The sequence below is a fragment of the Zonotrichia leucophrys genome, chromosome 3 (genome assembly GCF_028769735.1).
Source record: "Zonotrichia leucophrys gambelii isolate GWCS_2022_RI chromosome 3, RI_Zleu_2.0, whole genome shotgun sequence".
In the NCBI taxonomy this organism is placed as follows: Eukaryota; Metazoa; Chordata; class Aves; order Passeriformes; family Passerellidae; genus Zonotrichia; species Zonotrichia leucophrys.
The window spans coordinates 111,707,457-111,722,952 of NC_088172.1; the positions used below are offsets into that span (position 1 = coordinate 111,707,457).

Consider the following 15,496-nt stretch of genomic DNA (forward strand, 5'->3'; position numbering starts at 1 on the left):
TTCTCCAGGCTGAGCCCCTTCCCAGCTCCCTCAGCCCCTCCTGGTGCTCCAGCCCCTTCCCCAGCTCCGTTCCCTTCCCTGGACAGCTCCAGCCCCTCAGTGTCCCTCTTGCCACGACGGTCCCCAAACTGAACCTGGCATTGGAAGTGCCACGTGTGATGTCCTGACAGATGCCACTGTCCTTTCCCAACTCTCTCTCAAGCTGCAGCTGGATGAACCTGGCTGTTTTCACGTGGAAAATCTTGAAAATTCCAATGGAATTCTGCCCAGTCCCAGATGCCAGGGCTGAAACACCCCATGGTGACAATGGATGGCAGCAGGAGTGTCCCCAGCACGGATTCAGCACCAGCAGAACATCTGCACACTGTTATTTGTCAGCTCTCAACTTCATCCTCTGTGCCTCTTCTTCCTCTCCAAATACCCCTTGGCTGCTTTAGTGGCCATTTTAACATCAAAAACGTTGTTCTGATGAAATGGGGACACCTTCCTCACACTGCCTGTACCCAACCCACTCTGCTGATATCAGGTAAAACACAGAGATGCCATTTGGGACCAATGCTGAGACAGAGAGCACACAGAAAGAGGGCAGGCAGCAGCTCCTAACTCCATCCAAAAGGCGCAGTGTTCCTTCCTGGAGCTCAGGGATGAGGGATTCAAACCACTTGTGGGTAGCAAAACCCTCCCAGCCTGGTAAATACCAACAATTCAGGAATGATGTGTGCAGCCAGTGAGCCTGGGGACAGGTCCCACCCTCCTGTTTGACATAACCCAGACCCTGGGATTGAGCAGGAGTTTGGCTGCAGATCCCTGGAGCAGAGAGAGCCTGAGGAGCACATCAGCTTGCAGTGACCCCTGCTCTGAACTGGCTCCCAGCTCCTGGATCTGATTTGGGAATTGCAGGGAAGCTGCCACAAGGAACTGGCTGGGAAAGCCTGGCTTTATTTTGGCCAAAATATTTATTTCCCTGCCTGCCTCACTGTCCCAGTGGAGCACTCAGAGCTGTGTCAGGCCCGGTAGGAGCTCCTTGTTATCCTTGAAGAGCCAAAGGAGAGCCTGGAACAGCCACACAAGAGCTCAAGAACCACTCACAGGCTGCAACTCCCCAGCCAGATTTCAATAAACACTCAAAACCCCAAAACTTGTAAAGTTTGAAAGCTCAGATCTCCCTCAGCTAATTCCTGCACCTGTGATTTCCCTGGACAAGGCACATTGGCAGTGCCCTGATCCCCTCTGAGCAGCCTGGCAGCAAACAGCCTGGGAGCCTGGGGTGGATCTGAGAGGGGCTGCCACATCTCATCTGTGAGACAGGAGATGGAGAAGTCAGGAGGGGGATCAGGAGCACCCCTGAGGTCTCCTGCCCTTGCCAGGACATCAGAGCCAGGCCATGGCACGGGAGGGAATCCAGCAACTTCCATCCTGGAGCCACAGAAACGCTCAGCAGAGAGGCAGGGAAGAGCAGAGTGCTGGGAATGCAAGGGCTGTGATCCCAGGGGATTATTGGAAATGCCTCCTTTCTGCTCACTAAGTGAGGCACAGCTTATCTTTCCACACTTTGCTCTTTGGCTCACAGCCCGGCTGCTTTAATTACCAGAGGCTTTCGTCAGTGCAAATCCTCTGTATTGTTGTGCAATTACTCCTTCAGCAGGTTCCTCCTGGAGATCTGTCAGACAGGATTTCCACCACAGCAGGAAAACAAAACACCTGACAGAGCAGGTGCCATCATTTGTAAATTTGCTCCCATTGGTGCATCTCATTCTTTGGAATGCATCACACCCAAGGATGCTCCGAGATGTTTCCAACATTTCAAAGCTGCTCTGACCCATCCCACAAAGAGCTTCAGTGCAAACATTTGTGTCTGAGGGCATCCAAATGAACATCACAGCCCCACAAAGGGAGGAGGGAATTGGAGTCAGGCTATAACTCACTGAGCAGCTACTAAAAACCTGGAATATAGACTCTGATACAGAAGCAGAGCCATCAAGTTTGCAGGCAGGTTATTGTTTTGATGGGAAGAGGACAGAGGATTTATTAATGTTTATGTGCCTGGGAGCAGCAACCATAAAGCACTCAGGCACAGAAACTCACTTGTGGCTTCCAGGTGGATTCCAGACCAGGAGCCTTCCAGGGATTTCTGAGATGAGAAGGCTGAGATCTCACTGGGGAGGCTCTGGGTGAAATGAAGCTTTGCTGCCACCATGCCTGCCCTCAAATCCACCGTGCAGGGATGAGAGCTCCTTTATGGAACTGTCCCAGTGCCCACACCACAATTCCCAAATTGGATTTTTGTCCTTCATTGTTGCTGTTGTTCCAGGAGCCCAATTCATTGAGAACTGCAATTTCCATCAGCTCCAACAGCTGAGGACAGGGTTGGGATGTCCTCCTGGATGTGGCCAAATAAAGGGAGAGGCATCTTACCCAAATTTTACACAATTTTCCCTCCAGGTGCCAGAGCCAGTCTGGACACCAGGTCTAGACAGGTTTCTATGAATTTCCCTTTGCTCCTTTTTGGAGCAAAATTTCTGGATCCTAGTTGTTGGAATCCTTGGCTAAATCCTGCTTTACCTGGTCCACATCTCACACCGTCATCCTTCTACCCAGAAGAGCAGAGAACTCAAGCCATGGGCAATGTCATGTCCTTCAAACCTTGATTTATCCCAAAGCTTTTAATACTTGCTCCAACAAAATCCAGGAGGAAAAAAAATGCTTCCATCAATACTTAGTGCCAAACACATGGTTGGGATGAATCCAGACTCCCACAAGCCAGTATGGGTTGGGAATTAAGGACCAGCATGTGTTAGAAATTACAGAGATCACATAAATGAGTCACAATTCAAAACAATTCCTTTTATAAATTTCTGATAAAATCAACCTAATTAATACCAGTGGTCTGAAAGCAGTTTGTGTTGTCACCTGCATTTGAGAGCAAGAGGAAAATGAGCGCTGTTGGGAAGAATTATCCAGTTTATGGCTGTCCTGAGGCTTTTCTTGTTCCCTCTCAGCTCTCTCCTGTCACAGGCCAGGATGGGGCTGTCCCTTATCACAGAGATAAGCCAGGCTCCCACAGGCCAGGGCAGCTCAGAGATCAAAGCCATGATCAGGCTGGAAACGGAACTTCCCTGCCCCAAATGCTTTCAGTGTGGGGAACAAAACCCATTTCTGTTCCCTCCACGAAGCTCAAACCCCTCAGAGCTCAGTTCAAATGAGCATTCAGGAACCTGGAGACTTTGCTGAACTATTTGGATGTTAAATTGTGATCTGGGAAGATAAAAGCTTCAGATTTCCCATCTTTCTGGTGTTAGAAAATCTGGGAATAGGTGAAAACAGGATTTCTGTGAATTTATAAGGAGACATACAAGTGGATGTTTCAGTGACCAGGTGTGGCTTTCTCTGTGCCTCAGTTTCCCTCTAGTGCCCTTAGCTCCTTGCTGATGGTGCTTTGGCCAATTTCAGGAGAAGGAAAAAAATCCTCACTTTTCTTCACAGGACTAACACAGATTTTCATTAATTAACTAAAGGCTTTAAATAAATGGAAGTGCCTGATTTTCTGATAGGTTTTAAGATGTCATAAGGAGAAAACGCTCCATCCTTTCTGAGTGCCTGCAGTGAAATAACTGATTCCAAGGATTTTGGAGACAGGACAAAGGGAAAACAAAGTGCAGCCCTTGGCTCTGAATCCAGCTGCTCCATCACCTGCTGTTTCACAGATGAACCTTTTCCAGAAGTCCAGGAAAATCCAGGTGCTGTTTTTGGAGAGGGAACCACTCCATATGCCCAGCAGGGCAGGGAGACCCATCAGGCTTTATCAGCAGCCACAGTTTGATTTCATGAAAATGGGGAAAAAAGCATCCATGGGTTTGATTGATTTTCATTAAAAGCTTTAAATAAATGGAAGTGTCTGATTTTCTCATAGGCTCTAAGATGACATCTCCTCACTGTCATCAGGAGACAGCTCCATCCTTTCTGGGTGCTTGCAGTGAAACAATTCCAGGGATTCTGGAGCCAAGGGGAAAACAAACTGCAGCCCTTGGCTCTGAATCCAGCTGCTCCATCACCTGCTCTCAATGGCTTTTCACAGGAGATGAAATTTTTCCAGAAGCCCAGGGAAATCCAGGTGCTGCTTTTTGGAAAGGGGAGTGCTCCATATGCCCAGCAGGGCAGGGAGACCCATCAGGCTTTATCACCAACCACATGATTTCATGAAAATGGGACAAAAAGCATCCATGGGTTTGATAAGAGAGCAGCATCTGCTTCCTCACCAGGCACAGGTGAGGGAAGGGGAAGGAACTGTGGGGAAAAGGGGAAGGAGAGTGTCCCAAAACCTTGGGACTAAATCATCCCCTTCTCCTTGAGAGCTGCAATGTCTCTGCTGATCGACCCACAGAGCCTGGGGAGGAGCTGGGAGCTCCATCAGACCCTCAGCAACAAGCAGTGATTAAAACCTGTCTCCTGCTTCCCCAACCTCATATCCCAGAGGCACCTTCCTCTCTGTACCCTCCTCATGTCCCTCACAGCTGCCTCTTTGATGTCCCAATGCCCCACGAGGTCCCTCCTGCTCCAGCAAACACAGATTTTCCTTTTTCCTCTCTATTTAATACCCAAAATTCCTGACCTCAGCGAGTCCTGCTCCTGTGCCAGGGGATCCATCCGTGTCCTGTGGCACAACATCAGCTTATGGCCACTCTGGAAGACCAGGCTGTCTTCACAAATAAGGCAGCCTGTGCAGAATGCACAATCAAACGGCTTTGCACAGCACAACTGCTCCACCAGGACAGATAAAAGCCTGGCAAGAAAGGAAATGCAGATACCCAGGCTCTGGGACTTTATGGGAAAGGGATGCCAACACTCAGTTCCATCATAACAAAGTCACACAGGATGAAAAGTAGGTGAGAACAAAAGGAAAAAAAAGGGAGAAAATGCACCCACACACTCCATTCCCCCCCACGCTTGTCCCAGTGCATGGAATAATTTGGGGACATTTGGTATTTCAACAGATCACAACACAAACCCTAAAAGTAGCGAAAAGGCAGCCCTGGAAAATCAGTGTGGTCACAATTCAAACCCTAAAAGTAGCAAAAAGGCAGCCCTGGAAAATCAGTGAGGGTTTTGCTGCTGCCCTGCCCCGATGCCAAAAAAAAAATCCTCACTTTTTTTTTACAGGACTGACACAGATCTGCTGCTTTTGTCCCCAGCACTTGTGACAGAGCTGCTCCAAACAGAGCGAGATGCACAGGCAGCTTTTGTGGTGATGTTTAATGGCTTCAGCACAGGGACTGGCCCCTGGGACACCTTCACATGTGACAAACCCACCCAGTGATGTCCCCAGCAGCATGCAAGGACACTTCCCTCCCTTGATTCTCCTTTCCAATCCAACCACGCTTCCTTCTGGTCACCCACCCCATCAGCTGCACCCTGAGCCAAGGGGATTCGGAGAGCTGGGTTCTATCTGTGGAAAAGCCACCACAAACCAGCACCTGGCACGGGGGAGAATGCAGGGATGGCTCTGGGCAGGAGCAGAGAGGGCTGTGAGGGGCTGGAGTTAATATTCCAAGTGCAAACTCCGAGGAGTCGGCGCTGCTTGTTCATTATCATCCCACAGCCACGCATCGCTGCACCTCTGCTCGGGCTCTGCTGTGACAAGCATCTGCATTTTAGGATTCCCAGGTAAACTAAGCAGCAAATTTGTTCCTTCCTCTGCTGCTACACAACAGACAAAACACGAATGGAGATGGTGAAACTCGCAGGGATTTCAGAACTCGGTTCCCTCCCCGGCAGCTCCGCGGGCAGCAGGTGGTGCTGCAAACCTGACAGCAGCACCCAGCACTGCTGTGGAACATCTCCCTGCCCTCTGAAACTGCTCCCGAGGAGAAACTGAGCCCACACACCTGGGATACACTGCTGGTAATGCTGGTGCACGGAATACAGGCTGCTCAACCCAGGGATGGGGCAAATCTCCTGTGGGAAGTGAGTCGGTGCTAAGAAACAGGGATTTTCTCAGCTGCTTTTGTGTGAATTGTTCCTTCTGGAAATAAACCTGGAGCTCCCCATTCCCACATGCAATCCAGGAGCTCAAAGCAACGTTGGGTTTTTCCTGATTTGGAACACAAGAGCTGTAAGTCAAAGTAAAGCAGGGAAAAGCTGGGACTCACCAAAGAGTTTCTGCAGGTGAGCTGGCCCAGAAAAGCACAAGTCACACCAGCAAGGAAGAGTTTGGTAAATGCTGAATTACCAAGCTGAGCCAGGCCCTGAACTGGCATTTAGGCAAAGCTCCCAGGAAGGAAAAGGGTTGACTGAGATGGTGGTGTTGATCAGCATGGAGGTTTTATTCTCTTTTTAACTCCTGGTCAGCGTGATGATCTCACTCTGGCTCACACACACCACTGCAGCTTATCTCCAGCTGCTTGTTAGTTTGGTGCTGACCTTATCAGAAACCAAGCTCGAGGATCCAGCTGCTTGCTGAAGGACAAGCAGAGAAGCTCAGTGTGCCACTGTGAAAAATGCACGGATTTTATGATTGGCTTCAAATGAATATTATGTGTGTTGTGTTAGAAAGTCATGCTGGATTCATTCTCTTAAGTAGTGTGGTAAATATAATTTTAGGTTATAAAAAATGTTCAAAGAGAAACTGTGCTATGTAGGATACTTTTTTAAAGAAAGGACTTGCAGCAAAATAGCAGCCACAGGACACCTGAATCTTTCAGAGATAAAGAATTTATTGCCCTCTTATCAGAAGAAATGAACTTCTTCCCACCTGAAGGTGCTGTTAGGATTTGGAGGAAGAAGCTGAGGATGAGCAGACAGAATCCTGTGTTTGAATGGAATTTATGCATCATGGATGAGGTGTATGAATATGCAACAGGCTGTTGTTTTTAAGGGTTAATCCTTTGTTAATGTGTGTCCTTTTTCGGGCTTATTTTGCCCAGAAAAGCTACCCCGGACGTCCATAACTCTTTGTTTTTATTGTCTTATATTGTTCTAATTCAAATTGTCCAAATTATTATTACTCTAATTGTATTACTATTTTTATAACCATTTTATTATTATTAAACTCTTAAAATTTTAAAAACAAGTGATTGGTGTTTTTCACAGCCACCTTGGCCACCAGTCTGTCCAGGTTCTGTCCTCCTCCTCCTCAGCAGCATCACCTACAGATCCTGCTCTGCTCCTTAAAATGGAGATATAAAAACCCTTTGAGTTCTTTCTGCTGGAAAGATGTGCAAACCTCAGAGCCAGCACATTCACAGAGCCCAAAGAGAAGGGAAAGTCAGGACAGCATTCCCTGGCCAGCCTGGCCCTGATTAATGAATGCCATGTGCAGCCAAACGGGTCTGCAGGCCCAGCAGCCTCAGGATGAGCCATTTTCCACAGCTGATTCCTTTCTAAACAAGCAGCTGAACGGAATGAGCCCTCCCAGCCAGCCACCAGGCCAGCAGCAAAGGATGTTACACCACTGGAAGTGGCTGCGGGGATCAAAGGCAGAGGTTTATTCTGGAACAAAGCTGGAGGAAGGGATTACTCACTGCTGGCAGCCTCAGGAGCTGGCACTGAACCCGGCCCAAGCGCTCAGAGATGCCTCCAGCAGGAGGAGAAACCAAACTGCTGCAGGGTTTTCCAGCCACCGAGGGCCCTCACAAACCCAGCACAGGGAAGTTCTGGCTGGCACATCTTAGAATGTGAGCAGGGGTTGTGAAAATATTGCTTTGGGCTAAATAGGCTTTAGCCCCAAATCACAGAATCCCAGAATGGTTTGGGTGGGAAAGGACCTTAAGGCTCACCCAGTCAATCACACAAAAAAATTAAATCATTTCATGTGTTGGATCACCCATATTTATACAGCAGGTGGGGTTTTATCCCACACAGTTTATTGCAAAGCAAGCTGGAAATTCAAATCCCAGAATGGTTTGGGTGGGAAAGGACCTTAAAGTTCATTGCATGCCACCCCCTGCCATGGGCAGGGGCACTTTCCACCATCCCAGGCTGCTCCAAACCCCCTCCAGCCTGGCCTGGAATGTTTCCAGGGGTCCAGGGGCAGCCCCAGCTTCTCTGGGCAGCAAAGAATTTCAGCAGTGGCCGTGGTGTGGCTGCTGGAGCTGGCACTGCCACACTCCTGTCCTGGGGAGATCTCCTAAGGCAGTGCTAGAGATACAAACACTTGGGGAAAAGTCAGATTTTGAGCTTGCACAAACAAGATTTCTCACTCACAGCCTTTGGGTTTTGCTGCAATCCCGATTAATGTGAGATGGGAAGAGTTTTTGCAGCTTTAAATGCGAGGGTAAAGTGCCAGCATCTGTTCCAGGGGCAGCCCTGAGTGACTACAAACTACTTCACATTGCACTGGATTTCCACCTACTCACTTCAGGCTGGGGACAGGGACAGAATATTTGATCAGACTTCTGTGCAGCTTAGGAATTTTACTGATGTTTTAGTAAATTATGCCATCTATATTTAAGTCAAAGTATTTTTTTTTTAATCAAATATATTCTGTAGCCCTGTTTATCTCGTTATCCATGAAAGATTCAAAGTTCCAATGCAGCTTTGAGCTTGGCTCTTGATTAATTCCCAGCCCACCAGGGAAAAGAATTCTGCTTGGGAGGACAACCCCAAATCACAGCCAAGCAGAGCAGTTTGCAAACGCTGTTTCAAGGAGCACATCAATAAATCAACACATGGAGGAAGGAGAAGCCCAACTCTCCTTTGGGGAATTCTGCTAGCCCAGAGCCACACATCTCTTGCCACCAGCAGGCCCTGCTGGGGTTCAGGACTCTATTTTGCTTCCAAAGGTTCTTTAATGTGCTACAGACATTGCTCTGTCTCATTAGCTTGTAATTTACATTAAATGATTAAATGGTTTGGGTTGGAAGGGACCTGAAAATCATCCCATGCCAACCCCTGCCATGGGCAGGGACACCTTCCGCTATCCCAGGTTGATCCAAGCCCTGTCCAGCCTGGCCTTGGACACTTCCAGGGATCCAGGGGCAGCCACAGCTTCTCTGGGAAGAAGAGTCTCCCCACCCTCACAGAGAAAAATTCCTTCCCAATATCCCATCCATCCCAGCCCTCTGGCAGTGGGAGCCATTCCCTGTGTCCTGTCCCTCCATCCCTTGTCCCCAGTCCCTCTCCAGCTCTCCTTTAGGCCCTGGAAGGGGCTCTGAGCTCTCCCTGGATCCTTCTCCTCTCCAGGTGAGCACCCCCAGCTCTCCCAGCCTGGCTCCACAGCAGCTCCATGGCCTCCTCTGGACTCACTGGAGCAGCTCCACATCTTCCTGAGCCTGGGTTTTCTTCAGTGACCACCTGGCTTCGGGTGCTTTGATCCTGGCTCACGCTGGCACACGTGTGCTGCTGCTGTGCTGCTGCTCAGTCAGGTGGTGCCTGGACCCACTTCAATCACAGCCCAGACCCACCCTCATCCCCTTCTCTTCTCCCCCTCAGGTTTCCCCACACAGCTCTGTGCTTTGGGACCTGAACACGGAGCAGTTCCTTGCATCCCAAAGTCACTGGGAACGTGTTTGTTACACAGAGATGCAGCAGCACTGGCAGATCTGAGAGAATTGGATATTCCCCATCAAAAGAGCTTTTTTCCCTCATAAGGAAATCAGAATCACAGCTCCTCACTTTCTTCTGACACTGGCACACACTGGCTTGTGTCTCCTGCCAATCCCACACCCCCAGCGACCTCTTCTGACCAGCACACCCCACAGGCTCAAACAGAGCCTCACCTCTGCTCCCAGTGCTCCTGTCACCCTTTCCAGAGCAGACTTTGGGATTTCTCACTGTCTGATGGAGCCCTGGGAAGTTTTCCATCATTGCCACACCAAACCATCCCTGTAGATGAATGGTACAAACTCCCAACAGGGAAGTTTCCATCACTGCCACATCAAACTATCCTTATGGAGGAATGGTACAAACTCCCAACAGGGAAGTTTTCCATCACTGCCACACCTTGTAAAGGAATGGCACAAACTCCCAACAGGGAAATTTTCCATCATTGCCACACCAAACCTTCACAGTCCCAACAGGGAAGTCTTCATCACTGCCATACTAAACCATCTTTGTAGAGGAATGGTACAAACTCACTTCAGGCAAGTTTTCCATCATTGCCACATCAAGCCATCCCTGTAGAGGAATGGTACAAACTCCCAACAGGGAAGTTTTCCATCATTGTCACACCAAACCATCCTTATAGTCCCAACAGGGAAGTTTTCCATCAGTGCCACACCAAACCAGCCTTGGAGAGGAATGCTACAAACTCCCAACAGGATTAAACACCCAGTCTGGAGATGGGCTGAGCAACAAGGGGATGGATGCCTGGAGGCTGCTCAGGGTTAACCCTCCTGTGAGAAATTCCAAATTTGGGCTCTTTTAAAAATTTGGATTTAGAAAAATGGGAAGAAAGCAGAGCCAACACACCCCTTCAGAAAGGACCTGGCAGAAGCTCTGTGTGACCCAGCCACCCCACAGTGTCACCATCCACCTCCCCAAATCAGGCACACAACAATTCCCTCCTCTGGAACCACACAAGTTCCCAAATGTTGGCTCCCAACACCCCCCCAGTGCGTGGCTCGAAGGTGACACAAAGCAACTCGTGTGTGTCAAGTCCCCAAAAAAACCAGCAGGGCTCCAACACAACAGATGTGCAGATGAGAGCCAGGTACAAAAAGCCATTATCTTCCATCAACACAAATGCATTTTTCTTTCACAAATAACACCCATTAGCAGCTCCAAGGAGAACAATCCCCGCTCCGAAGGAGGACGTGGTTTTTTCGGCAGACACAATGCAAAGATTTTGTAGAATTCACAGGTTCAAAAGCACTAATGTGAAAGATTATTTCGCAATTAACCAAGCAATTTTCTCTCCTCATTGTTCCCGGACCATAAGGGTTTTTAAATGTGAGCAGAAGGATTTATTCATCACAATAATAATAAAAGGAAATATTAAATCAATGAATCTCTTTGCATGCAGCATAAAGCTCGCATTGCTATTAAGCTCAGTAGCATCCTGTCACATAAACCACACGCAGTTTGTGTATTTAAGCACCATCTCCCTCTTTTATTTTTCCCTTCCCTAATTTGTAAGGCATTATCCTTCCATTTGTCCTCTAAACACAACCAGATTCAGAGCACTCAGTTCTTGTTAGTAGCTCTCTGCCCTTGCTCTCTTTATGAGGGGAGATTTATATTTAATTTTGATTTTTAACAACGGCCAGTGAAGGAGGTTATGCTGGGATGACAAGGGAGACCTAAAATAAATAAAAATTTGGAGTAGAATTCACTCCTTACAAGTCAATGTCCAAGTGAGTACATTTTTCATGGGTCTGAAAATGAATGTTGACTTTTGAAGGTGTCACTTCTTCAGCTTGGCTGAGGAAAAAAAATAATCAACTCAAATATATGCAAAAGTCAGCTACAACCTTGGGAGCATGGAAGCTCTCACAGTCACGTCAGCCTTGGCTTGTAATTCCTTCTCTGCCATCCCTTGTAATATGAAGTGAGAATTGAGTTTTGAGCTCTTTGCAGTCGACACTAATTCAGCAGGTCCCTCTTTTGTTTTAATAAAAAATTCATCTGGCAAAGTGCAGAAACAGTTACTGCTTAGGAATTTATAAGGTGTCAACTGTCCTCACAGGGAGGCACTTAAAGAGCCTAAGCCAGAAAATTTCCAACGAGCACCAATCTTTAGCTTTAAGCATCAAAATTCACATTAGGCTCCTCAAAAGCAATTTGCGTTCTCTGAGTGCTAAATACCTGGCACCTCTTGTTTTTCTCCACTGATAAAAGTACCCAAAAGAGGTACAGACACCTTCAGCCATCCCCCAGGACTGAAGCTGAGCTGACACAGATGACTCCAACATGCAAACCCCACCACGAATAAGTCTTACCATGATTGGGACGCCAATGTCCGGCCACAAGAGATCCTCGGAGGGAAGCTTGGGAGAGTTCCACACCACCACAACTTTGTTTAAGTAGGGGAGACCATTGAGCCTTTCCAGGGAGTTCATCAGCACTTCCTCCCGCTCGTAAGTCAACATCACCACCGTGAACTGCTCCCGCGGGACGTTGCCACCCAAAGCAGCCTGGAACTCCTTCCCAGAGCCACCTGCTCCTCCACCAATTGGTCGAAATCCAGTCCCAGACCCCAAAAATTTTGCCTCTGATGGTAAAACGGGGTCAAAGGGAGTGTAGGGGAAGAGGTGGAAAGGCCCCGGAGCAGAATTCCAATTCCTGTAGATATCCATCGCGGTGAGGGTGAAATTGCGGAGATATTTGGGAGAGGCGTAGGGCGGCTCTGTTTCCACAGGCCCCAGGTCCAGGTCACCATTGTCTGCCATATTGGGGTCTGTACCAGCAGCTTTGCCAGACCGGTGGGGGATCTCCACGGCGGGCTCTTCTCGGATAGGAGCAGCTGGGATTTGGATTCGAGTCCTTATGATGGCTAAGACTGTGCTGAAGACGTTGTCGGAGGTGGAGAAGTAGGTCTCCCACAAGAAGCGGCCCTGCCTCCTCATGGCAAGGAGGTCGTTGTCAGAAATGCTTCTCAGAAGAAAGTGCACTTCTGTGATACGTGGCTTTGGTATGATTAAGGCTGCCTCGTTCCACCGGATCACATCGTTGTAGGGTAGCTGAACCTGCTCTCCGAGAACCACCGGGATGGCCCCGACTTCCAGAGCCTCAAACAGTCTCATGGTACACCCGGCGGAGATCACTAAACGGGTGTCCCCGGGGGTGATGATCAGTGCAAAAGTAGAAAGCTTCAGTAGCTCTAGTCTGTCTTCCCTTTCTCCACACAGAGCCCACTCAGTGGGCAGACTCGCCTTGGGCTGGTTCTTACACGTGAACTCCACCAGAACAAAGTCCAGCTTGCTGTCCTGAACAGCCTTCAAGGTGGTGATGATCCGGTCGTCGTAGTCGGCCGGGGCGTTGCCTTCGATCTCCTCCTCGAAAGAGCGAACCTCCTGCAAGCTGGAGCGGAGGGACTCGATCTTCTCCCCCTGGAAACTGAACAGGTACTTACGCTTGACCGGCACCTGGGGCGGGATCTCCAGGAAGTTGGGCTCGGACATGGCGTGGACCAGAGGTGACACCACGATGTCAAAGCCCGGTCGATACTGGGCGTCGTAAAAGGTGGACTGGGCGATCATGGCGCGCCCCGTGCTGATGTTGTAAATGAAGTTCTGAGTTTCCGACTTCCTCGACAGATTGATGATGAGATGGTTGTGTCCATCAGTCCTCCAATATGGCAAAGAGTGCAACTGTTGCTCTAGTTCAGTAGGTTTTGGCATTACGGGCTCTTGCATTTCCCCCACTAAAATTATATACACACAAGCAATATTTGCATTTTCAGTAACATAAACATTAGTTCTGACAGTCGCCTCAAAGGCCTGTTTAATTAAAGGGTCTAAGGAACTACCAAAAGGGTAATCGTCACTGTTGTAGACATAGACTGGAAAGCCAGACGTCAGCGGGCAGCGCGAGTAGTCAAAGCAGTTGTGCAGCCTGCAGTTCCTGTTGGATTTCGGCAGGGGGAAGGTGGCATCGTCCTTGTCTGGCAGCAGCCGGATGGGCAAGGAGAGCTTGGGCTGGTTCTGAGCCATCAGCTCTTTGTAGGAATGCTCAGTCTGACTGATGACGTTCTTCAGCTGCAGCAGGTCCTGCTTGGCATTTTCAATGCTCTTCTTGCAGGCCTCGATCTTCAGGTTGAGCTTGGCGATCTCGCTGTTGAGCTCCTGCCGCTTGGCCTCGAGCTGGAGCAGCTCCTCGCTGACCGACTCGCGGATGCGGCACAGGTCCTGCACGTGCTTCACCTCGCACAGCTCGTTGCCGGTGCGCGGGCCGAAGATGCGCTTGCCGGCATCGTCCGCGTCGTCGATGGTGGTCAGGTAGTAGTGGGCGATGAGGGGGAAGAAAACGAGGATGACGAAGAGGGTGAAGCTAAGCCAGGTGAGCCGGATCCGACTGGACCACCTCAACACCCACGGCTGGCCTCCGTTCCCCACTCCCCCATTGCGCAACATCGTATAGCCAGTCATGAGTTCCAAAGTCGCCGCGCGCGCAATCACGTCGGATCAGTAGCCATAACCAAAAGAGTTTTTACAGCGAGTCTCTCGAAGGGAAATGTTATTGTGCCTGCTCAACAAGAAGCCAATGGAAGGGGAATTTCATCTTCTTGCCGTGCCGGCGGCTCTTCCACGGTCGTTTTGCTGCAGGCGCAACTCCTGACCCCGTCAGACTCGACCACTGACCTTCTCGCCCACCCCCAGCCCACCCTTGGTCCGTGGGCAACCTTTGCTGTAAGTGTCACAGCGTTGTCATGGTGACTCAGAGTCACAACTGGCAGGAGAAAAACGCAGTGGGACCGAGCCAAACTCTACCGCTGCTGCCGACATCGTGCATTACCATCCGATGAATATGCAGCGGCAGCAGCCGTGGGGCAGACGGAGCCAGAAGGGACTCGCAGCACTGTCAGTCTCTCTCATCGCTGCTGGGAGGGTGAAGCTCTGCCATTCCTACAAGAGAACAAGCACACAGTCAGGCAACACAACCAAAACGACCCGCTAGTGACCCAAGACATGGTTGGATTTAAAAGCAATTGTCCTCTCTCAAAATTACAACCTCTGGGCTGTCACCTGAGAAGGCGGTGGGATCCATGAGATGGGGACACACACTCTGCTCCTCATTAGGGTTGTGTAGGGCTGCTCCAGACCACACAACCTCCTCAGCTCTGGATCTGGATCCTTGTTTTTCCCACCTCTCCTCACATCCAAGCCAGAGGCGCTGACATATACCTGCTCTCACTGCCCGCCCCGCTGTGATCCCGGGACGCAGCAGTGCTGGGAATTTGCACTGCATAACTGAGTGTAATCGCCATTGTTCTGCTCTGGTGACTAGAGCTGATGAGGAATTTTTAGATGGAGTGTTTTGCTTTCATTTCCTGCTGGAAAATTTTGATTCATTGCATGAGGAAGTTTAAAGGGAACGTACTCGTGTTGGTTACGATTTAACTGGCTGGCTGAGTATGAGGGAATTTCTGGTCAACGCTAGAAAGGTTTACACCGTACATCAAAGCAAAGATGCTGAAGTTAGGATCTGTGGGGAACCTCTTGGGAGAAATTGTTCTTTGTGAGGGTGGCACAGGTTGCCCAGAGAAGCTGTGACTGTCCCTGGATCCCTGGAAATGTCCAAGGCCAGGCTGGACAGGGCTTGGAGCAACCTGGGACCATGGAAGGTGTCCTTGCCCATGGCAGGTGGAACTGGATGAGTTTCAAGGTCCCTTTCCACCCAATCCATTCTGTGACTCTATGAAATTCAGCTCTGAGTCAGCTCTAGGCCAAGAGATTTAAATCTAGGCCACATCAATATGCTGTCACTAGAAAATCTCCCCTTTTATTGGCATCCCCCAAGGTACTGAAGTTTCTGGGATATTCTTTCATACACTGGACTTCCCACAGCACTGATGAATATAGAGCTGGGCTTAGCACCAGCTCCTGCACGGCCTCAAGAGAAG

At 49.4% G+C, this 15,496-nt stretch overlaps 1 protein-coding gene across 8 annotated transcripts in view; it reads right to left on the bottom strand.

Moving 5' to 3' along the window:
• Positions 1-15,496, bottom strand: part of EXTL3 (exostosin like glycosyltransferase 3) — a 158,534-nt gene that overhangs the window by 18,771 nt on the left and 124,267 nt on the right. For all 8 annotated transcript variants that reach the window (XM_064709976.1, XM_064709971.1, XM_064709975.1 and 5 more), the window contains one exon: positions 11,874-14,498. In XM_064709976.1, coding sequence (XP_064566046.1) covers positions 11,874-14,021 — 2,148 coding nt within the window. In that variant the 5' untranslated portion in view covers positions 14,022-14,498. The remainder of the gene's footprint in view (positions 1-11,873; positions 14,499-15,496) is intronic.